Raw genomic sequence first — 23,523 nt, 5'->3', positions numbered from 1 at the left:
CATCCATGCTAGCTTCCATATCATAATATATTGGTAGTCCAATGCACTGGAAAACGAGAAGTATACTATGGTATTTTACCAAAGATAAAAATTGAAGTGTGATACAAATTAAGCCATTTAAACTCGTATCACACTGATGGCTTTGAGTCGCTCTTTAAATTTCAACAAATAGTAGACAGCGTATGAATTTAGAACGGTAATTAGGCTTGACCGGTACTATATGCCAAACGTTCAGAAATTCAGAACCTCGCATCCAATCAGAACCGAGGATCATTAAAGGTATAACTACCTTTAATCTGTGACGGTTATATCTGGACCTAGTTTTAGCATGTAGCCTAATGTTCCGAGTAGAAGTGATAACGAATGTATACTACATTTCGACATAGCTTTGTCGTTGACACGTTTGTAAAATGCATTTAATACCAAAGTTTGCGGACCTGGTAGAGCGGAGGACTGTAGTGGATAATATGAAGTCATCCTTAGGTCGCTAGTTCGAATCCGGCTCGAAAGACTTTTTATATGATTCTAAACTTGGAATGGTTCCCATTCGATGTAGAACCAAGCGACTGTCACTACCAAATCGGACTGTGGTAGCAATGGCATTTATTTACAACACCATTTACCTGGTAGTACAATCCATCAAGTCTTGCACTGGTGGAAGGTGACACAAAGATTTTTACTGGCTAATACCATCCCTACGGTGAAGCATTGAGGTGGCAGCATGATATAGGGGTGCTTCACAGTGGCAGGGACAGGAAGACTGGTCAGAATTGAGGGAAGGATCAATGCAGCCAAATACAGAGGTATGCTATGGGGGTCATAGAACATATGTGGAGAGACCCAAAGATGGCAATTCACAGACACTTCTCATCCAGTCTGAAGGATCTTGATAGGATCTGCCAGGAAGAATGGGATAAACTGCCCAAATCCAGGTGTGCAGAGCTTGTATAGACTTACCCAAGAAGCCAAAGCGACTACTGAATTCATTATCTGAATACTTACACCGATCAGCCACAACCACCATGTTACTCCTTTAAATGTAGTCTCTGATCCACACTCCGGAACAAAAGGTGGCGGCAATGCACAATAAAGTTGTATGCCAACCGCTTTAAAACAACAACAAAAAGAAGAAGAAATATGGCGGCGTCCGTAATGAGAGGATTCTATTTAACGTTATGTGTTTCTGGGACTCGTAGGATGCACGTTCCTATTAAGTACGGTTTGCACTACACAATCGTGGACAGAGATTATAGAGGTGCTTACAGACTTAATTTCTCTCCCACTCCCAGACTGAACTATGGCAGCAAGGCGGAGGGTTACACACAGGTAAAATAAACAGCACATCGGATTTAGCTCATCTTTCTATAGTTAGCTAGCTACCAGTCAGCAAACATTTGATTGACGTTTATCTTTTTCTACGCAGGACGAACAGATAAACATTCCAATTGGTAAGTAGCTAGTTTTCTGATGAATTTGGCTGCTGATACCTTGGCTAGCTACAGGAAACTCCGATGCGGGTCTTGCAGCTGAAAGTATTATAACGTAGACTCGTGGTATTCCGAACGCTTAGTTAGCTCACGATTTTCTCAAATTTCATGATTAATAAATTAGACCAGCTTTGGTTTCTGTGTAAAGTGCATCGACATTCTGGGTTTCCTCCGGTACTCCGGCTACAGGGGGCTACATTGGCAGAGTGTGTCGAAGTGTCCCTGAGCATGACACCTAACCCCAAAATGCTCCTGACAAGGTGGTTGGTGCCTCGCATGGCGATGCATGGTTGGTGTTTGAGTGTGTGTAAGAATGGGTGAATGAGAATCATCAATTGTACAGTGCTTTGGATAAAGGCACTATATACATACCAGCCATTTCCCCACAGTCCAAAGACATGCAGGTTATGCTACTTGGGGGGGCATTAACAGGGCGCTGCTGCCAAAGAGCATGTATGCTCAGTCAACTTACCCTGTATAAAGGTTAAATAAAATACTAGAGGTGGAACTAAGTTAGCAAAAAGCTACTTCTGGCGAACTTTGTAAAGTTCTGAAATTGAAGTATTTAAGCGGCTAATAATACTGCAGGTGGATATCATAATACTAACATAACATTAATAAAAAGGTTCCTGCTAGCCACACTGTCTCCTCAGACTAGCTAGCAAAGCATGCTCTTTTATTTGTATTAAGCTAAATTATTACATCCAAATTGTTTGAGGTTATTCCAGTTCTTGAGGCACATTATACAATGTTAAATTGTTTGTTTATAGTTAAAAGAAATACATGGAATATGCATATGATATCTTGTTATGTTTATGAATTTTCGACCCCCTAAAGTATCCTTGGACATCCCAATTAGATGTGTTCGCTGTGTTCTGTTCGGAAAACACCGCGTGTCTACGTTACCTGCCTACAGCATGCCTGTTAACTATCCAAATTTGGATGCCAACATTTGTCTTCTGTGCCTTGTTTAGATCGCCTGACAATATCGTACAGTCGGAGTAGTGGGCCAGGTGGTCAGCACGTTAACAAAGGTGACAGCTTTGCTACTTGCTCAAATATCGTTATTTTGACATTGTTATGTTCGCAAAATTTCAGAGACTATTTGCCAGTCCAGTTAGCTATATTACAGTAATGCCAATGTGCATATCAAATACATAGAATTGAAGTCAACTATAGCTGCTGCTAAGTCATCTTCTAGACGAGTTAGCCACATTGAATTAGCATGATCGACCTACGACACACAACCGCACATATGACATAATCACTTTAGCTTGATTTATTTTCCTCAGTGAACACAAAAGCAGAGATCCGGTTCCACGTTCAGGCAGCTGACTGGATTCCAGAAGAGGCACGAAACAAGATCCTTCAGAGTGTAAGTGTTTAAGTTACTAAAGTTTCAAATCCAACTTGCTGGAGTACAGAGCCAAAACCCACTGTGCCCTGAATAACAAATTCCCCCCTTAGTTACCACAAGTGATAATTAAATTTCTCTCCTCTCATGGTCAACAAAGAATAAAACCAGGATAAACAAAGCAGGAGAGTTGTTCGTGACATCAGAAGTTAGCCGGAGTCAGCAAAGAAACCTAGAAGATTGCTTGCAGAAAATCAGTGACATTATTGCAGAGGCCAACAAGAAGCCACATGAGCCAACCGCAGAAGACGTTGCTCTTCGGCATGCCAGGTAAATGTATATCTTCTCTGGTCCAAAATGGCCATTGATTCATACATTTCTGAATGGAAAAATAAACATGATTTCACATATGATTGTGTTACAACTGATTTCATATTGTTCTATTGTTTAGGCTGGAAAAAAGGAAAATGGACATCTTAAAACAGAAAAAGATGAGGTCTGCACTAAAGCAGAGCAGAAGGGTTGATTGATCTGCTCCCAGCTAGATCACACAAATAGGACCGTGATTTTAAAGTGAATTGTTTGTAATTGTTTGAATTCTTTGCTTCTTTCCCTTCCTTGAAACATAAATCTAAATAAATCAACTTTATAATGTACTGTTAATTACAGTATGTGTAATCAACGATATTGGTGCTTTTCAAGGTTTAATGCTCTTCCTTACACAAAGGTACATGTACATGCTGAAAATGACTATTTGGTCCCGTAAAACCGCCATAAAATCTGAGGGGCTAATTTCGAGGCCGAACATGCATCAGCTAAAATGTTTTTCAGTCATCACTTCAATAACATTCATGTAGTTGGCTCTTTGCTGGAGAAGGGAAGGTCATTCCACCACCGTGGGACCAGAACAAACAGCAATCGTGACCAGGAAGTGCAGGTGACACCAGTCACCTCCAATAGCCATAAACAACAGAACCACCTACACAAACAGACCCAACAAACCTGACAGTTGTTAATTGCCGTGTGGAAATCCAGGTCAGTACGAATCACAGCATGGCACTAGCACTCAACCACCCCACACAGCAAGGATGATGAACACAGACGTCAGACAGTACACCCCCCTACCCAGCACACAGAAGAGGATGACACCACACACACCATCACCAGACTTACGGAAAAAACAAAGACCCCAGAGCCAAAGAAAGTAGACAAACATTACAACACTTAGCCAAAGCACAACAGTTCTAATATTATTTGATGGGAAATATACCCTGACTATAATTTGTAACTTCACATATCCATTGGATTGTACATGAAAAGAAACTGGTTTGGTTGTTTAATCATGTTTTAACACTCCGTCGAGTCACTGTTTGCAGTCATCATAAATGTTAGTCCTGTTAGGTTGTGAACTCAGGTTGTGAGTTCAATCCCACCTTGAGAAATGGGATTGACGATAAATTGACAAATAATATGAAATAATGCCGAGTGTGTAATGAAGTAGCACTAGCTTGTTTGCATCTCTTTTTCAAGGGAACCCTGGCCAAGAGCAACAATAATGAGCGTATACATAACACAAATGAACATCAATAAAACATACATGGTACAATTCATGTAAAACCATTACATTCAGTTTTTCGCGTCTCCCATAACCTCTTAAAATCACCCAGAGGGATTCTTCAATATTGTTGCTGCTGTCATCGGAATCTGCCCCCGTGTTTATTAGCTCGGTTTCCACAGTTGCTTGGTAAGAAATGGTCCCGCGAGAAAGGGAAGCCTTGATTGGTAAGAAATGGAGCGCAGAGAGAGGATTATTTAATTGGTATGAAATGGATGGGGCAGACCACGCGATTGGAATTGAATGGAAAATGGAACTCGAACTTGTACCCAAAGACTATTAGAGAAGAAAAACTAGCAGAGGATGGTTTCGATCCATCGACCTCTGGGTTATGGGCCCAGCACGCTTCCGCTGCGCCACTCTGCTTCCGTTGATATCACAATGAAATTCCTTTCTATACAATAGCGTTAACTAACTGAATAAGCAACCGTTCATTGTTAATAATTAGTGCCAATGTTAGATTAGTGAAACAGACCTGGATTCGATTCTCGAGTCTCTATGCTGGTATGCAAATGACACCTTAGCTTCAAATATTGTTACCGCTGGTTGAAGGTTCGTTAAAGAGTAGGTTTTTGGAACGCTAAAAAAAATAGAACGTTCAGTTAAGACAATTCTGATCATATTTATCTTGCGTTAATGTTAGCCAACTCGCTAATTACGTTGGCTAACTATGAAAAATACTTGGAACGAATATCCTATTTTAAGTATACTGCTCTGGTAGAGTATAGCATTAATAATTGCTGGATAAAGAAAAAGCGACCACGAAGGGACTCGAACCCTCAATCTTCTGATCCGAAGTCAGACGCCTTATCCATTAGGCCACGCGGTCCATCTGCTTAACCGAGCATTTTCAAGGACAATAACCATCGCAACAATCGTAACCAAGAAAGCACTGAATCTGTGTTTTAATTTCAAAGTTCGAAACGTTCTACAAAATTCCTTGTTCGTCCTCCAAAATATATTTGTTGCAACTACAAAGCTCTGCCATCTGCACCTAGTAATGTTAATTAACATAGCTAGCCAAGTTAGGCAATTTATCACAGTCGACGTCGCCAAGTTAACGTAGGCCATAAGTAAGCCAGTTCACATTCAACATATTTGCAAGTTATAACTAACATTAATTTTAGCAAATACGTCCATTTACGTTTAATTGCTCAATCCAAAAATTACAAATACTGTCGTTAGTATCTCGTTTGTTTATGCTCGTTGTCCATTTAACTAGACTTGTCTAACGTTTGCTAGTTTGTTTTGGTATAACGTGTTAGCGTGCAAGTGCAAAGCGAATTTGCTAAAATGATCGTTTTTAGTTTCAAGGGCCATTGTTTGTTTGTTTGTTTTTTTGCTTGTTGCTTTGAGCCAGTCAAGTTATCTAGGTATTTATCTATTTATCTATCTATTTTATTTTTATATTACCCATGGCCTACGTTTGGTTGCTGTCAGGATAAAGAATAAAAATGGAGCACTCAACTTGTCCTGGATGATAGATCACAGACACTAACGTTCGGCTCGTAGTAGCTTTTGCAGCCTACTGATAAAAGTCCTAAGCGCAACATTACATTTCACTTTGCACATACCTACAAAACCTTGAGCTTGTTCTTTTCAGAAGTCGCTGGTTGTGGTTTTTGAGTTCGTTTAAAACAATCCCAACACTAATGGCTCCAAACCATGCGGTTTGAAATAGTCTCGTGAAAAAGGTCTGACTCGGCTCTATTTGGGTGTGCCGTCTTGCAAATTGCTGCGTACAAGCCGCAAACCGTTTAGTTAAAGGAAGGTATATCCGATTACGCCCCGTTTGATGGGCCGGAATTAAATGGAATGAAAACCATGCCCACCCGGTGCAACTGGCTCGTGAGCAGGTGGGGTTTTGTCGCCGACCCAGAGATTGCAAAAGTTGACAGCTATAATGATGTCATACCTGAGCGGAAGGTAAAAGTGTTGCGTACAGGCAACCGTGTCAATGCCTGGAAAAGTGTTATTCTGCAAAAAAATAAATGACCGTTATATATCTGACCGTGTAACCAAAAATTACATAGCTTAAACACGCATGAGGTTTTGTCCTCTACGATACTGGAAGTCACATACACAGGGCCATCTCAAACATGAGGAGGTGAGGTGATGTTTGGGGCATTCGCATTTAACACGATTTATATTTAACACAACTACACACAAGGACACTTGTTTTCAATGGTTTAATGTAATAGAAGGCATAAGAGACAGTTTCGTCAGGTATCATGATGTGTGATAAATGTAACAATTACACAGTATTTTTTTAACATAAAATTCAAAACCACCATGCCTTCTCATACAATGTGTTAATCCTCTTGAAGACAAAATACACATTGCCAAATCCAAGTACTAAAACTAAGTTCACAAACTGATAATGTGCAAAACAAAACAAATTGGACAATAAGTACAATAATTATTCTGATGCAACAGTTAAAATTCAAAGATGGCATTTCATTTTACTGTCACATTATCCATAAATCATATTTGTTCAAACGGCACAGTGACCATAGGTGGCAAAAGCATTTCAGAGAGCCAGTATATATTCAGTATAAATAATACATCAGTTAATAAATATACTGTATAATAAATGAGAGCTGAAAGCATCTTCAAGTGCAATAGGAGAAATTTCAGTACAGTGCCCCAAGGAGGCTACTGAGAATAAGCACAACCATTAAGGCTGGGACTCAACTGGTCTCCTTTTTGGCAATATTTCCTCAAACCAACAGAATGTACACAAAAATTTCAGTGAAACTCTCATGCCATTTTCCTTCCCTCTACAATTCTGTAAGTAACCCTGAGAGAAGGCAGACCTGGCTTTGACTATTCTTCTTAGAACCCAGACACAATACTAAGTCTGGTGTTGCCATTACTGACCATGAACTCTTATAGGCAGATAGTTATGCAGGCATAGTTAAGATCTGCTTAAGCGCTAAGATATTCAACTGACCTTACCATGTTTTCACTTCCAAACCACAACAATGTAATTACCGGACTATCCATGTCCTTGATATGTAATGCATTAGAATATTATCATCACAATTATGAAGTCCAGAGTTTTGGGATTAGTTATCCTGGCTGAATTGAGTAGCAGCTTCCGTATGGAGCATATAGTGACGCAAAGCTGCAGATGAGCTATCAAACTTCAGCCTTGACTTGGTTCATACACCTGTCCCACTGTCAACATCCCATTAGTACCACTGTTTGAAAAAACCTTTTTTCATTACCATTTTCTTAACGTTTAGCATCTGCAAGGCTTCACATGATGAAGCCAACGTGTCTCTGAAAAGATGGCTTTGTTCACACTGACGCATGGCTAAACTCAAATTTAATAGTGAACAAACATAAAATGGGGTTTCTAAGTTGTGGGTAGAAATTAGGTTCTAAAGATGCCACTAATTTAAATGGCTGAATACATATTTGTCAAGTCCTGCCTAAAACTTTACTAGTAGCCATTTTACACAGCCATTATTTACTATGTAATCAAAACAATTACACCAACCATAGGATTGTCCAGGCCTCTTTTCATGAAACAAAAAGGTGAATTTTGTTTTAGTGTTGGATCATGCATGCACAAATTAGAGAACACTCACTATCCAAAACACAAAACCATAAAGAGAAATTGCTCCAAAAATGTAGTAATGTCTGCAGACAAACAGGTCTGCTTCCACAGTTTTGACTTGTCAAATTATTGCTTTGTATATCTCATACAGGTAGGATTGTCTTACTGTTTGCACTGAAATAGAGCACCCCCCTCTTCCCCCCAAAAATGACACAGATAAGTTGGAAGAACATCAATCCGTTTTAAAACCCTTAAGATTAGACCAACAGTTGGGCCTTAATTAAAGCATTTCATGAGTAAAAAAATAATCATGAAAATATTGTATCAAGGAGCAGTGGTTTGATGTCATCTCAATCCAGTCAGCTCTCTGGTTTTTGCAAACTGGATTTGTACCTACAACCTAATGTCTGTGAACTTGCATTAAAATAAAGGGATTAGATAAAGGGACAGTGCAATTACCCGACAAGAATCACCTTTGTCCTACCTAACAAGGTTTTTAAAAGTGTTTGATTCCTGTGCAAAGCATTTTATATGAGTTTGCCCAGCTTGCTACAACATGTGATGAGAATTAGCCTATAAGGTATTAACTTTCCAGCAGTTGATAAGCTGATCAGCTGGGAAAAAGCTTAGCAGTTGAGCAGATCAATTTTATTTTTTTCAGAATTTCTTCAGTACACCTTGATTAAAACTGGTTGGACTACAGCAATCCTTGTGAGGAGAAGGAAACTGTAAAAGTTAAACCCTCACCAAGACCAATGACAGCAGTAGAGAGACCGAAGAGAGATGTTTAATTTATTAATTTACTCTTAACGTAGGAATGGAGGCAAGGAGATTCATTTACTGGTCTTGTTTGCTTTGGTGGAGTTGATGTCCGTCTTGGTTTTCTGGAGACGGGAGAAGATCTCCTTAAACAGCGCCCGGTACTCGGGCGTGTTCTGGCCCAGACGTTTGTCTACTGCCTCCACTTGCTTGCTGATGCCCTCTAGGGCCTCGGGGGTGGATGGGGTCTGTGTCGGGGTAGGCGGAGGTGCGGGGGTGGCGCAGTCCTTCATGGAGGGGTCTCGGGACACGGGACGGGACGTCTGCACCTCCGCGTGCCGCAGGCTCTCCTCGTGACGCCTGCATTTCCCCAGCAGCTCCTCGTACTTCTCCAGCAGGGCGTGGTACTGCTCGTCCACCTCCCGCAGGATGGACATCCCGCGCTTGCGCACGCTGTTGGCGTGGATGGCGTAGCTCCCCCGCCTGCGGCCGGACGCGTCGCGGGCCACGATGGCGTTGAGGGCCGTGTCGCTGCAGCTCTTCCGCACCGGACTGGACGCCGGCAGCGCCTGCCCCTCCCCGGCCTCGGCGCCTTCCGCGCCCAGCGCCACCTCTTCCTCCAGGGTGTCGGTCTCGGGGGTGCTGTTGAGCAGCGTCTGGGTCAGCCCGTCCTCCCCGCCGATCACGAACGTGCGAGCCCTGCGCAGCTGCTGCAGCTCCTGCAGCTCGGCCTCCAGCTCCCGCACGCGCAGCTGGCAGCCCTCGGCCCCCTGCAGCCGCTGCTCCAGGCCCGCGAACTCCTGCAGGATGGCGGCGCACTCCCGGTCGGCCCTCTCGCGGCGGCCCCGCTCCGCCCGCACCGCCGAGCGGAGAGACGTCACGTTCTCGCGCAGGCGCTCGTTCTCCTCCTGCAGCGGCCGGCAGTCCGCCTCCGAGTCCATGCTCCCAGGGCTGCCCACCACGAACCCATCCTCATACCTCACAGAGAAACACAAAACCCACTTTCAAAAGTCCAGTACTTTGTCATTATCATTTAACACGTACAAGTAATACGTCTCTAATTATTTACGGGTGGTATCATTTCAAGCAATCATTTCAAATTCAGAGTACACTTGGAGTATAGGAACTGACTGCAAAAAGAACTGGCCATGACTGACTGAAATGGACCATGAACTGATGTATTGGCCTAGTTAGATAGTTGGTTTCTACCCTATGGAAGATCCAAGCAAGACCCAGGGTTCTGACCTGGGTGCGGTACATAGCTCCTTGAGGCAGGGGAAGGAGTGGATGGTCTTGCGCCGTTCCCTCTTTTCACGGTGCACCCTCAACTGCTCCAGGGAGCGCAGCTCCTCCACCTTCACCGTCAGGGCTTCCACCTGTCCCTGCAGCACATCGATTGTCCCCGTCAACCTGCCAGGACCACAGTCATTCTACCATTCAGTGTTACGCTGACAAAAGCAGACCAGAATATAAATGTGCATAAACTGATGCAACTAGACAGTCTTTTTATCATGTACATACACATATGACCAATGTTGCATTTCACAGAAATCACTGTGCAATAGCCAACATTTGTTCATTTACTTATGTAGATGACACTCTCTCTATCAAGAGCCAATTCCAAAGGCCATCATAAAACAGAAATCAGATTGAGGTTATGGGTGAACATTTATTTTTTAAATCATCAAGCTACTACGACAAGTACATGTCCCAACTTAATGGGATCCTGGACCTTCATGGAAGAAATGCAGCCTTATCTTTGCGTGTTTTTTTAAATGACAGACCTGGTATGACATGGGATTGGCAGTTAACAGGTAGCATGTACTGTAACATACACTCACTGAGCACTTTATTAGGAACACCTGTACACCTACTTATTCATGGAATTATCTAATCAGTCAATCATGTGGCAGCAGTGCAATGCATAAAATCATGCAGATACGGGCCAGGAGCTTTAGTTTAAGATCCCATAAACCATCAGAATGAGGAAAAAATTTGATTTCCACCGTGGCATGATTGTTGGTGCTTGACACCTGGTTTGAGTATTTCTATAAGACTCTAGAGTTTGCTCAGAATGGTGCGAAGAATGAAAAACATCCAGTGATTGGCAGCTCTGCAGGCAGCAACGCGCTGTTGATGAGAGAGGTCAACGGAGAACAGCAAGACTGTTTAAAGCTTCCAAAAGGCTACGATAACTCAGATAACCAGTCTGTACAAATGTGTTGAGCAGAAAAGCATCTCAGAATGCAGAACACTTCGAACCCTGAGAAGGATGGACCACGTTGGGTTCCACTTCTGTCAGCCAAGAACAGAAAGCTGAGGCTGCAGTGGGCACAGGCTCACCAAAACTGGACAGTTGAAGACTGGAAAAACGTAGCCTGGTGTGATGAATCCCGATTTCTGCTGAGGCATACAGATGGTAGGGTCACAATTTGGCACCCACAGCATGAATCCATGGACCCAACCTGTTAACAGTCTAGGGTGGTGGCGGTGGTGTAATGGTGTGGGGAATGATTTCTTGGCACACTTTGGGCCTGTTAATACCAATCAATCATCACTCGAAAGCCACAGCCTATTTGACGGGAAAGTCGCAGCATGAATGTGCAGCTGACAAATTTGCAGAAATTGCAATCATGTCAACATGGAACAGAATCTCAAAGGAATCTTGTGGAATCCATGCCACTAAAAAACTGAGGCTGTTTTGAGAGCAAAGTGAGGCCCTACCCAGTATAGTATAGGGTTCCTATTAAAGTGCTCAGTGAACATCTGGTGCTCATGGAGTTTAGTGAGAGACAGATACACAGTATTCGTGTGTTTGCTTGTGATTGATCCATTTATATTTCAGCAGGTGTGTGAACAGGACCCACCGCTCTATTCTCTGCTGTGAAGCCTTGCTGTCCAGCACCAGACCCTGATTGGCGAGTTCTAGCTCACGCGCGGTCACGTCCAGCTGCTCGTACACCTTGGCGTGTTGTTCATTCATCTCCCGCAGCGTTTCCAGCTGCTTTGAGAGGTACTGCAGGAGAGACATAATGAATAAACCATCACAAAAGTCCATCCATTTCTATATAGATTTCTACCTATATATGCAAGACAGATAAAGGGTATAGAATCCACTCTTTGACATACATTTAAGCATTTTCTATATCACAGGACATTTTAGAAACAGAAGTTCCACAGGACTTCCTAGCTTCACAATGGCTATTGTACCTGTAGGAGCATCAACATGACAGTGGCTAAAGTAAGAAAAAAAACCCTTTAAATCCATCATTTTGTTTAAATTAGAGATTATTTTAAACTACCACCCCTGTGATGGTTCTATAATCTTGGGCTACCGCAAGCATTCTACAAATAATTGGAAAATGTGAAATCACAATGAAGGGCTATTCTTTTCCTGGCTAGAAAGCAATTTGTGTAATTTAATATAGCAGAAAAAGAAAAAGCCTTTTGCTTTTCTGCACAATATTAAAATGATTGAGTGTTAATAAATTCCAGAATATTACGACTAAAACATCTGAAAAATCTTGTAATTGCAAACAGTATCCTTGACAGAAGAAGCAAAGTACCAAATTGAATGGAATGATGAAATGGTCACGCCTGAGGGCTTGATTTTACACAGCAAGTAAAATCACACACAACGTATCCCCCTCCAGTGTTTCTCAACTCGGGTCCCTGGGACCCACTGTGTATGCAGGCTTTTGTTCCAACCATAATAACAAGCCCTATATTGTAATGAGCTGCTAACTGTTCCCTAATTATTCTCTTAATTAGACCCGGTACATTCATTGAAGGATAATTCCCCCTCTTAAAGCCACATGATGCCAGAAATAGCCGTTTATGCCCTAAAAATAAATGTCCTATATATTCACATCTCAGGAATGTCAATTGGTGAGACCAACGTATGCTTTAATTTACTATGCTCTATGTACTATACGGCAAATAATTAGACACTGAATGAGGTTAAATTTTCAATTGATTAAATTACAACCGGACAGCTCAAATCATTTGCTGAGCATGTGAAAGTCTGAAACCATCCATGTAAACTTAACGGAGTTTACAGAAAGCAAATGGCCAAGCCTGCATTGTATTAAACTGTGCTTCACCACACAATTAGGATAGAATTTAAGCATATTTAAAAAAAAATTATTGGCTTTGACAAACATATAGTGGGTCCCCAGGACCAAGGAGGAGAAACACTGCCTTATACGATGGCCTGTTCAGCTCTAATTAAATTACGATGCAGGTAAGGTGACTGCTGCTGGGAAGTCATTTCATGGTCCCATAAAGAGAAACGGTTCCACTAATGCCCCAGCACTTCATCTCCTCCCTCCTCCCTGCATGCTGTGAGGTTTAATTGCCCAAATGGAGTGTCAAGGAGAAGTGGTCAGGAGTGAGAGTCTCCGCTGTCAATGTGCCAAATGCCCCTGCACGACCAGACTTGCCTCACTTTTGGCAAAGGACAGGGGAAGGCTCACTTGACAAAAATGCATGCATGATTGTATACATGCACAAACAGCAGCCACAGCACAACATGCATAAAGACAGTCAGAGGTACACAGTACACAGTACACAGTACACACACACACATACACACACACACACATACACACATACACACATACACACATACACACACACACATTAATATTGAGCCTTTATAGTTGCCGCATCTACTCTGCAAAGGTACTGCGGCTTTAAAAGCTGATCATTTTGTTTCATTTACATCTAGGTCTGCTCTATACCAATTCTTGCTGAGTCAGCTTATCAGCAATGCGATGTCTTGCCTATATTCTGAGCACTCTGTTTAACCTTGGGTCAGCCACAGAATCTCTAAACTGAAAAACATGGATTGGTTTCACTTGGCATTAGATCCCACAAGTAAAATAACACATTTATTACTATTAATACATTTTTGTACACACCATTACAACAGATTACAAGCACAGACTGTTCCCACAGGAACACAGATGCATAGAATTTTTCTTTTCTTTTTTTCTACTTGCATCATTCTGTTATTCTCTGGAGCAGGGATAGGCAACTCCACTACAGGGGGGCCAGTGTGTATGCAAGATTTTGCTGCCTCCAGTTACACTGGCTAAATGAGCTTCCAGTGGGTAGGTAAAACCAGTACCAGAAAAACACTAGCCGTCTTCTGACAGAAACTCGCCCACATCTGTAGGCTGTCCCTTGGCTCTCTCTTAACCCTGAAACTCTTTAGCCTATCATTAGTTCCATCAGCTACTTTGCACAGGTATAGCATTTGCCTAACCTATTGCCAAGCTTTATCTGTCACTACAGTATACAGTTGTATTCCTTATAATAATAATAATTATTATTATGCCTTCGTTTTTCAATAATGTTGTTTTGTCAGTGGCCTGGAAAAAAAGTGACTGCAAAATGACAATAATGTAACGTAATTTAATAACTGCTCCACCTTCATGACCAACCAAGGTGATAAAACTCTGGTTTCACAGACGGAGTAGATAGTGTTTTGCACTGGAGACTGTGTCATATACTTGGGAGTTAGTTTTAGGAGTTTTAGCTACTGGAATGCATTCTGAGGGCAGAATTAAATGTGACTGGTTCTAAAAGGAAGAGGAGTCAGGAGGCAGATTCACTTTGTTTTGCTCTCTTACAGTAAGACATTTTTCAGCTCAGTCCAGGGGGTTTGGGGAAAGGCAATCTTAATTTCTTTTGTTTTGTCATTTTTGTTCATTACTTTCAGCAATGTGTCGTGGCTAACAAATGCTAAAATTGGGTCATTGCCCAAACGTAGATCAGGCTCCCACATCCAACTGAAAATGACACGCCTCCTCCTTTTTTTTGATTGGACGCTTGATAGAACCAGAACTACAAAAATTCCAACTCGCATATATTTGTGTGACAGTGGACAGCACAAGTCTTACCTCAATTTCCTGCACCTGTTCCTCATTGGTGATGTACATCTGCTGCAGGGCATCCTCCAGCTCCTTGTTGCGTTCCAGCAGGGTCTTTCCCAACTCTGCTGCCAGGTGCAGGTCTGTGAGGGACATGGGGAGAGGGCACAGGGAGAGGGGAGAGAGAGAGAGGGGAGGGGGGAGAAGAAGCGAGAGAGACCAGGATGGGAGGGAAGGGGTTAACTCTTGCATTCTTTTCCCTCCATTCTTAATCAGATTGCAGAAACAGCATTTCAAGCTCAGGGCTATAATCAGATTAAGACCATCTCCATTGTGTAAGTGAAAATGAAATCTCTCAGTAATGCAGGAACTGCAGACCGTCTCCGAGAGACATCCTTTGTTACACATTGCGTGAATATATGTTCCTGCATCTCCAACCAATATCTTACGAAGTATTTATTGGCAATTTTGTTGAGCTATTTCTTCAGTTTATTTCTGTTATATATGGAAAATGTCTAATTTAAAACCATTTGCTTTTGAAATATTCAACAATGAACCAGTTCATTAACGCACCGTTGGGAGAAGAAAAACGAGAAAGGAACAAATCCCTCACCCAGTTCCCCCTGCTGCAGGCTTCTATTTTTAATCCTCTATCTGATTAACACAGACAGTCACTGTGATCTCAGCAAAGATCAGCTCAAGGAGCTTCTCTATGAAAACCGTGACTGACATTGGCTGCATGAATATCTAGTCCTGGTCTGTTATGGACCGTTTCTGACTACATTAGAAAGTACAGATGCTGGAAAGAAAATGGCATGTGTCCCAACTGTAGCGTTCCTGAAAATGCCAGCACTTTCATCAATGCTGACAAAAGGAACAGTCAAAACAAACATTCACATCCCATTTTATAGAGCATATATCCTAACAATAGTAATATTTTCCTTTTGATTCCTTCTAGTTTACTAGAAAATGACGCAAACCATATAAAATAATTATGACACAACTACTACTCCCTAAAGATTATCCAAACAGTAGTGGGGGAAATTAGAATGCTAACTTCAAATCGCAAAAAAACATCTCATTGAATTAAAACAGCTGTATAATAATATAACCTAGCTAGCAAGCTACAAATATGATAGGAAACTATTGATTTTGAAAATATGAAACTGTATTAAAACATTAAAAGGGTGTGTTAAATATTTTAGAGAGGTGACAAAGTGCTCTTAAAGGTGCAAAATATATTTTTTACACTAGGAAGAAAATCAATGTGTTATTTACATGTTTGCTATTTAGTCTAACAAAGGTTTTTAAACTTTGCTATACAGAAATATTTGTCCTCAGTCTAAAATGTGGGTCAAGTTATGTCACAGGATGTCTGACTGTGCGGAACTATCCAAGATCTAACCAATACTCCAATACCAAACATTGATTCCAGTGACTGTGTTGGCTTGACACTACTGGACTAGACGGATAGTTTTTGATTTTACAAATCTGTACAGTTTTAGAGGAGACAAATAGAAAAGAAAGACTAGAGGCATGCAATTAATCATGTCCAGAACCTTGCGTTTCTGCTATGAAAGTGTAAACCTGAATGTGTTACCTCTGCGAAACCTCACATACTGACAAGCGGGAGGAACACTCTGTCACCCCAATCTGTTTTTCTTCACAAAGCTAAAAGGAGATAAAATTATCCAGGAAAATCAACACATGCATGGTATTGATTTTCACAGAAGTAATCTTACAAGAAGGTCAACTGATTATGAATAAGAATACCAGAAAAAGGTTTGGTGACATACTGTAGGCCTATTACACAGATCGTAATTATCATTTCCACTTTATTGAGAAACTGAGCACACAAAAACAAACATTCATGGTAAAGAAAATTCAAATATGGAAATTATTTGTATCATTTTTTTAAATTATTATTATTAAAATAGATTATTTTAATTTCAGTGGAGTGAAAGCAGAATGGAGTTTACCAAGCAATTCTGTTTTCCCTCCATGTTTTTCTTCTATTTTTTATTTGCTAGTTGTCTTTGCTCTGCTTCAGCCTTTCTCCATTAATTACAGTGACTGAGGAAAAAAACAAGCCTACGCCAAGCCCCTTACACCAGTTACAATGCAAATAGGGAGTCTCACCCTGACAACTTAATTAATTCCCAGGGATCTGCTCTGTGCTGCTGCATGAAAAAATGAAAGGCCTTTAACAGATAATAATAGCCCAAAAAAAAAGGAAGAGCTTAATACTGTACCAGACCTGGGGTCCTACATCAACTGTGACTAAAAACATTGACCCCTATTAAAGAACATGAATGTTGCATTTTATCACCAAGAGTGAGGTGTCAGCACTGCAGGGAAAATTGTGCCAGGGCCCACAGTTCCTCTCTCTCTCTCTCTCTCACTCTCACACACACACACACACACACACACACACACACACATACACACACAAGGGAGGTGCAGAGCAAAAATACAAAGAAGAGATGGCGAGAATCTACTGTATGTCTGCAGGAAGCTGAAGGCAAGTCAAACAAACAAATAAACAAATAAATAAATAATGTGCTCCTTTTGTTTCCTCTGAATGCCTGTCTCCCAGTGGACAAATGCAGGAGAGATTTTACTGAATGTGCTGTATTCAATGCAATACAGAGCTAATAAACTAAAGTTAGAGAGGAAGAATCATCCCCCTGCCCCACCCCTCAAGACCAACCGTGGTGGTGACACTGTTTCATGGAGCCACACTGCTGTATGTGACTGAAACACCCACACGCACACATGCAAGCCACCTACAAACAACTGCTTTGTCTTGCCAATGGTTGGAAAGGAGTTGTTATGCAATTCTAACATAGCATAATGGTAGTTCAGCATAATGCAATGAGCTGGTACCACAGCCAAGACTGTGCTGTGATGCAGAAGCAGTGAAAGGGACATTTTAGCAAGGTTTGAAGGTCAGCTTAAAGGGGTAGTGATGTCATCGGAAATGGCCCACATAAACCGCGGTGTTAAATCTTACCGATTTGTGCTTGAAAACTGAGTTTCTGGGATGGATTATGTCACTTAAGCATTCTGTGCACATACAATGCAGCCCATAGCTATTTGCACAGCAGTATTATTTAAGTGTTTGCATTCTGCACATTGAAGTTGAAATGAAACAATGAGGTTAATGTGCAGTCTAATTCTAGTGCATTCACATCTATATCGGGGGATCTGTCACAAATGCCAATAACAGACTCCAATTGCAATCAAAAACCTAGAATCAAGACTAGATTCTGAAAGCTTGTGCTAAGGAGGCAATTGAATACACTTCACGAATGGGAAACAGCTGAGAAGCCAACTGTCCAATTTCGGTCCCCTAAAATGAGGCAACTGTATAAAAAGGGGTGTAAATACTCTCAAATTAAAGGCGACAGTCTGCAGACCCGGAGAATATCATGCAAAGCTTTTCACTGTTGGGTGATTGGAAAGTGCAGCAAAACTTAAGTACTGAAGATTGATAGCATAACTCTCTCCATTACAGGGATGCAAAGAACAGTTCAACTGTACACCAGGTGGCTGCTCTAGTTCAGCTCTGACTTAGGCCATCAGCACAACTCACTTTCTATATTAAGAGCAAAAGGACCAGCACAGCATTTATGCAAACGTGAGGGGATAGGAATCTATTAACTTTACAGGCTTTTAGTGCACTAATTGTGTCCATAAGAGTCCAGCATCTAAAAGAAAAATGGAGAGCAGCAGAATAACTAATAACCTCAATGGACATTCTTGACATGGATAGTGCATCCATAACCAATAATTAGTTTTGCCATGCAAATCTAAGTCCATTACAGGCTACACATACACACACAAACATTTTAATGGGATTAAGTGCGTGTGTGTGTGTGTGGATGCACTCATGTAACCAAGATATTGTAGAAGTTTCCAGTAGCAGTGTTTCACCAGCATTTCCCCTTCAGCCACCCCTGCCCCTTCCATCACCCCTGCCAAATCGAAAATCCCTGTCTGAGAATCAAGAGACGTTGTCTGGTCACTTTAATCAGATCATCCAGGGCTTAGTACTGCCAAACCCCAGGTGTCTGGATGCCACCAACAGAGAGGTGGCCCAGTCACCCCCCTGGACTGTGAAGTGTCAATCTCTGCACCACACACTGTCTTTTCATTCATAAATTCTCACTCGTTGTCCAGAGCAGTGCACACTCCATCGTCACTCTCTTGCATTGCTTGGTGCATTGTAACCCCCTTTGGGCCTGAGCTGCAGGTCTGCACTATGCTCCACTTTGCCTGCTGGGAGGGAAAAACGGCTCACTGGCTTAGGGAACTGTGAGAAAACCAGCGGTCATGGCGCATGATTTATCTCCTCAATATATCTGTGCAAAACTGCAAAGACAAAAAGACAGTCACTTAGCTGGGAGCACACTAATTACATTACATGAATCAATATCATTGCGAGCTTTCTAAAAGATTTATCAATGGCAGGTGACAATTCTGATACACGCCCAAAGAAACTGAGAATGCACACGCCTGTGTATATTGTCTTCGTGTTCTACATAATCGTGCAATATGTTTGCGGTATTTAAGACGGTCATCTGACTGAGATGTCACGCTTGTGCTCATGAGGCCTGCACCCTCTCATCAGCCTCAAAATGAGCCTTGCTGCTTAAGAGCTGGCCTCAGCCCCATCACTCCCCACTACTAGAGCTCAGGGACACTCTGGTATGAAGCATTTCTGTTTTCTCTATAACTGTTAGTGACACAAGAAACAATTCTGTATACTTATGCATGTGGAAACAGTGGAAATAACTGATTCTCTGAGAAATTCTTTTAACAACAGCACTGTCATGTCTGCACAGTGAGTAGATTAAAAAAAGAAAAAAAAAGAAATGACATCACATACCAATACAAGGGCCAGTGAGATAGCCAGTGCCATTTAAAATACAAGAGAGGAATGGAGTCTCCCTGGCTTCTCTCTTCCAATCTCCCTGCATCTCTCCCCTGATTTCACTCTACCATCTTCCCTCTACATCTCCCATTCTCTCTCTAGCGCACCCGTGCGCAGTGATAACATCACAACTTGAGGTTCATTGCACATCAGCTTTACTGGTTCTTCGTCTCAGATATGTTTTAAATAACTAGCAAATGGATGAGGTTGGGTCGGATGGATGAAGGGAATGGAAAGTGAGATATGAATGTGTGTTTGCACAACTCAGACACCAAGGAACAAATGAAGCGTTTGACAAAGTGACCATAACACTGGAAATAGCACAGCACAAATGACCAGCAAACTGGGGCTGTCCACTGTATTGTAGCAGGGAACTGCAGGTCTTACTGGGTGTTGCACTTAGAAACATTAGCAGTTCAACTGAAGACCTGTTTAAAGACAAAACTACGACATCTGATGTTACTTTGATTCAATATTGCAGGAACCACAATATTATGTTAAATACACAATTAAGAACAAGAGCAGAGAGTTAAAAGTTGTGCTGCTATGCATTTCTTACTAATCATAAGATATGAAATGGCGTTTTAAAAGTACAATTGGTTCAAGTATGCACCTGGGGCGGTCACATGCCGTTGGTAGAAACCCTGCAGCTTCCCTGTCTTCAAGGGCAAAAGTGAAGCTACAGTAGTGTGGGAGCGGACAGTAGTGTGGGAGCGGACAGGAGCAGAAATCCACTCATCTAGTCGGCGATGTCTTTTTTTACAAAGCCTGAACTTTGCATTATGATGGGTCCTCCTCCTTGTGGTTAGGTTACTCATTATACTTCAGACACTGTGCATCACTCATCACGTGCATTCATTGTTAATAAATAACTAGTGTATTTCGATGGCAAAGTGAACAAACATTTAATCCCAGCAGAACAAAGAAGAAGAAACCTTGGCGCAAACACGCATTGATGCGAGAAGAACAATCGAAGCTTTCACGCAATTCAGGGTGGGGGGTTGTTGTCTTAGTTATTGGATTGTACATAACAATACTAGAAAACCTATCCGTCGTTGAAAATAATTTAATGAAAATAATGATGTTATCATTTTGTAATCTGCACACTTAACCTTTCCAGTCGCGCCTACAATGTTTCTGAAAGATTTAACATAGTGCAAGCATACTGGATTTGACAGACAGTTCGGCAGCTATGATGCTAGAAGCAAGGCCATCCACGTAAGGTTAGCGGACTAGATAAAAGAGCGGCGTTTTGTTTGATGAAGCAACAATTCGCGTAGTTTACATTTAAGACACTATAGCTACTTTTACATAAACGAAATGTATCGCTAATTAATATACTGCTGCAGCAACGTTAATAGCAAACAGCACATTATGAGAAGAGAACCTTTGTTCGGAGATCACACAAGTCTACTTAAAATTATAGGGACTGTAGCCTACACAAGTGCAGGACTATCATAGGGAGCGAGAGAGGCCGCAATTCTACGCATCTATTTTACTCACCCTGCTCCAGATCTTGCTGGTCGTACCATGGCTCCTCTTCCTCCGTTTCAAATTCTTGCATTCTGCCTGCACTAAGCATCGAGGCTGTGTGACCAGAAGCAGCAAGGCAGCGCGCCGGCCGACCACACAAACACTACCACAACCTCTATCCCGCTACCGGCGGTCAGAGGAGAGGAGGAGCAGTTCTCCACGGCGTAAGATACGGATGTTAACCAACAATTGTGCCACTATCTCCGTTGACAAATAAATATTTCCTGTAAAACACCGCACATCTTTCTCCAAACTGAATATCTGCTTTTCGAAATTTAAAGTAGCCCCACTTAAAACAGGTTAAATCAAACAAAACCAGAACTAGGCTTTATGATACGGATATCTTAATCGCGTCAATGAGCTCTTATCACCAACCTGACTTTATTAAAGAGCACACAAGCCGTTCGAACAGATCCGAAAAACGGGAATACAATCTTTAGAACATCAAGATGTGACCGTGAAAAATTGAATGCAAATGAATATGCACAAGTATCCAAAAAATAATACTGCAGGCAAATATCCAGTTTCTGTCCATCAGCGTCAGTGCTGTATGGTTCGGTTTGATGCGCACTAACGGGACAGCGAAATACAGTGTTGCCTAGCCTAGAAGTGCTGCATGACGACAATTTCTACAGTTTATTTAAGCACGTAGGCTATGCGCTTCTTCGATTAAATACGCATTCAACTGATGTCAGAGTATTCCCTGTTAACTACGAATTCCTCGATGTTTTCATGTTGTGTTGCGCTCATATCTCTCATCCTCTCCCTCTGTCCCAATGAGCTCTTTCTGTACAGACGTGGCAGATGCTGAATCTCTCCCCCCTCCTCTTAGTTGCAGAAAGACAATAATTCATCCAACTGGACAGCAGGGCTAATTGAGCACGTCACTCTATGAGAATGATTGAAATGCATGGTTTGTTGACCAACGTGACAGTGCACTTGCTAAAACAATTTCCGTTCTTTGGTGAATAACAATATTTGATATAAATAATGTCACCCGTAAATAGCAGGGGCCCATGCACAAACACAAGCCCTGTTTTTGGCAGGCTGTAATTATGCTGTCTCATCCGATAGATTTTTCATATAAATTCGGGGTCGTCCGAAGAGGCAACAACTAAGCTTATTTAGCAATACATTTGACCTAAAATAAATAATTACAATGAGTCATACATTTTACAACGATCACAGTATAAAACATATTTTCCTCAGTTGGAGCTGGCCGAGAACATATTTAGGGAACTGTGTGGTAACCTGCCTTTTAGGGGTTGCATCATTAGTTCCCCCACTAGTTACTGATTTAAATCCAGTAATGAGCACTGGAGTAGGATTTGGGGAAGACTAAATTATTTCCAAAATTAGTATCTAAGTCTTGGACAGCTGCCAACCGACAGCATTTAAGATCACTAAAAAAGATAGAAAGTCCGATACAAAATGTGAAAAGCAATGCTACCGTGGTGTCTTGAAGTGAACATATCAAAGTTCAAACAAGTAGTCTAATATTAGGGTCCAATATTTGTCTAATATTTGTTTTCTGATACAGTAGCCTAGTGGTTTTGATTTAATTATCCTTATGAATATGGACGATTGTTTGGCGCCGTTTAAACACTATAGATTAATTGGAAATTCTAAATTAGGTTATCTTATTGTATAGCAAGGATAATCAAATCACGGTCGTCGAAGGTCGAGAACGGCTGGTTTCCACCCTTCCTGTACCTGGGCGTCAGGTGTGAAGACAATCATTAGCACTAATTTGGCCAATCAGTAGCACCAATTGTTAAGTTAATTATTCTGTAGAAAGGCAAACCATGTCTTGATTTGGATTTGATGATCCCTGTTCCACATGAGACATTTTTTAATAAGAATAAGGAATCAAGCAGATTAAGGCCATGATAACATAACTACTTGTATAGTCTTCGTCTCCTTATTTTATATAGGAAATTTTGCATCTAGAAATTCAAATGGACAGAAAAAAGACAAACAATGAACAATATGAATTGGAGATTACATAAAGCTGAGACTTTACATGGCCTAAAAAAAACAAAAAAGCTATTAAGATGAGCTATTTTGATGAGCAGTTTTATTTGGAAATATGTATTTGTATATGTATTATGTATATAGGCTATAACCTACCTTTGTTATGCCTTGTATTTCTATTCTTATTTACTTTTCCATTTGTCTTTTTTATTATTGTTGTCAACATACTTGATGTACTGTATGGTACATTTGTACACTGCTTATTGCTAAATAAAGTCAAATACGGCCCCTATTGACTGCATTTCAGAGCAACATGCAATCACGTAGTGAGTTGGGGCTGCGACCAACCTCCATTCGCCACCAGGTGTCAGTCTAAGCTGTTCGTTGGGACTGCTTTCTCTCTTCATTTTAGCCTTTGAGGAGC

At 41.4% G+C, this 23,523-nt stretch overlaps 2 protein-coding genes and 1 non-coding gene across 3 annotated transcripts; 1 reads left to right on the top strand and 2 right to left on the bottom strand.

Annotated features, from left to right (window-relative positions):
* Window positions 1-1,025: 1,025 nt before the first annotated feature.
* mrpl58 (mitochondrial ribosomal protein L58) lies at window positions 1,026-3,523 on the top strand. The gene is made up of 6 exons (XM_061232905.1): window positions 1,026-1,326; window positions 1,424-1,448; window positions 2,462-2,521; window positions 2,780-2,862; window positions 3,002-3,171; window positions 3,293-3,523. The coding sequence occupies exons 1-6, from the start codon at window positions 1,138-1,140 to the stop codon at window positions 3,369-3,371; spliced, it is 606 nt and encodes a 201-aa protein (XP_061088889.1). The 5' UTR covers window positions 1,026-1,137; the 3' UTR covers window positions 3,372-3,523.
* A 1,689-nt stretch (window positions 3,524-5,212) lies between these two features.
* On the bottom strand, window positions 5,213-5,285 carry trnar-ucg (transfer RNA arginine (anticodon UCG)). The gene has a single exon. It is a non-coding gene; the product is annotated as a tRNA-Arg (tRNA).
* A 1,346-nt stretch (window positions 5,286-6,631) lies between these two features.
* On the bottom strand, window positions 6,632-21,937 carry LOC133121969 (cerebellar degeneration-related protein 2-like). Its single transcript, XM_061231583.1, has 5 exons — window positions 21,096-21,937; window positions 14,687-14,799; window positions 11,648-11,796; window positions 10,026-10,190; window positions 6,632-9,758 (listed from the first exon to the last, which is right to left on the bottom strand). Exons 1-5 carry the CDS (start codon window positions 21,172-21,174, stop codon window positions 8,855-8,857), a joined length of 1,410 nt encoding a protein of 469 aa, XP_061087567.1. The 5' UTR covers window positions 21,175-21,937; the 3' UTR covers window positions 6,632-8,854.
* Between the last annotated feature and the right edge of the window lie 1,586 nt (window positions 21,938-23,523).

The sequence above is a fragment of the Conger conger genome, chromosome 2 (genome assembly GCF_963514075.1).
Source record: "Conger conger chromosome 2, fConCon1.1, whole genome shotgun sequence".
Taxonomy (NCBI): domain Eukaryota; kingdom Metazoa; phylum Chordata; class Actinopteri; order Anguilliformes; family Congridae; genus Conger; species Conger conger.
This window is presented reverse-complemented; position numbering and strand designations above follow the sequence as displayed.

What these genes read in the sequence shown, in the direction of transcription:
- mrpl58 (XM_061232905.1), top strand. Translation starts at nt 1,138, where the DNA reads ATGGCGGCGTCCGTAATGAGAGGATTCTATTTAACGTTATGTGTTTCT. An exon ending in GAAACAAGATCCTTCAGAGT is followed by an intron (nt 2,863 to 3,001) that starts GTAAGTGTTTAA and finishes TGGTCAACAAAG; the next exon opens with AATAAAACCAGGATAAACAA. An exon ending in GTTGCTCTTCGGCATGCCAG is followed by an intron (nt 3,172 to 3,292) that starts GTAAATGTATAT and finishes TCTATTGTTTAG; the next exon opens with GCTGGAAAAAAGGAAAATGG.
- LOC133121969 (XM_061231583.1), bottom strand. Translation starts at nt 21,174, where the DNA reads ATGCTTAGTGCAGGCAGAATGCAAGAATTTGAAACGGAGGAAGAGGAG. An exon ending in CCAGCAAGATCTGGAGCAGG is followed by an intron (nt 14,800 to 21,095) that starts GTGAGTAAAATA and finishes TGTCCCTCACAG; the next exon opens with ACCTGCACCTGGCAGCAGAG. An exon ending in TCACAGCAGAGAATAGAGCG is followed by an intron (nt 10,191 to 11,647) that starts GTGGGTCCTGTT and finishes TGGTCCTGGCAG; the next exon opens with GTTGACGGGGACAATCGATG.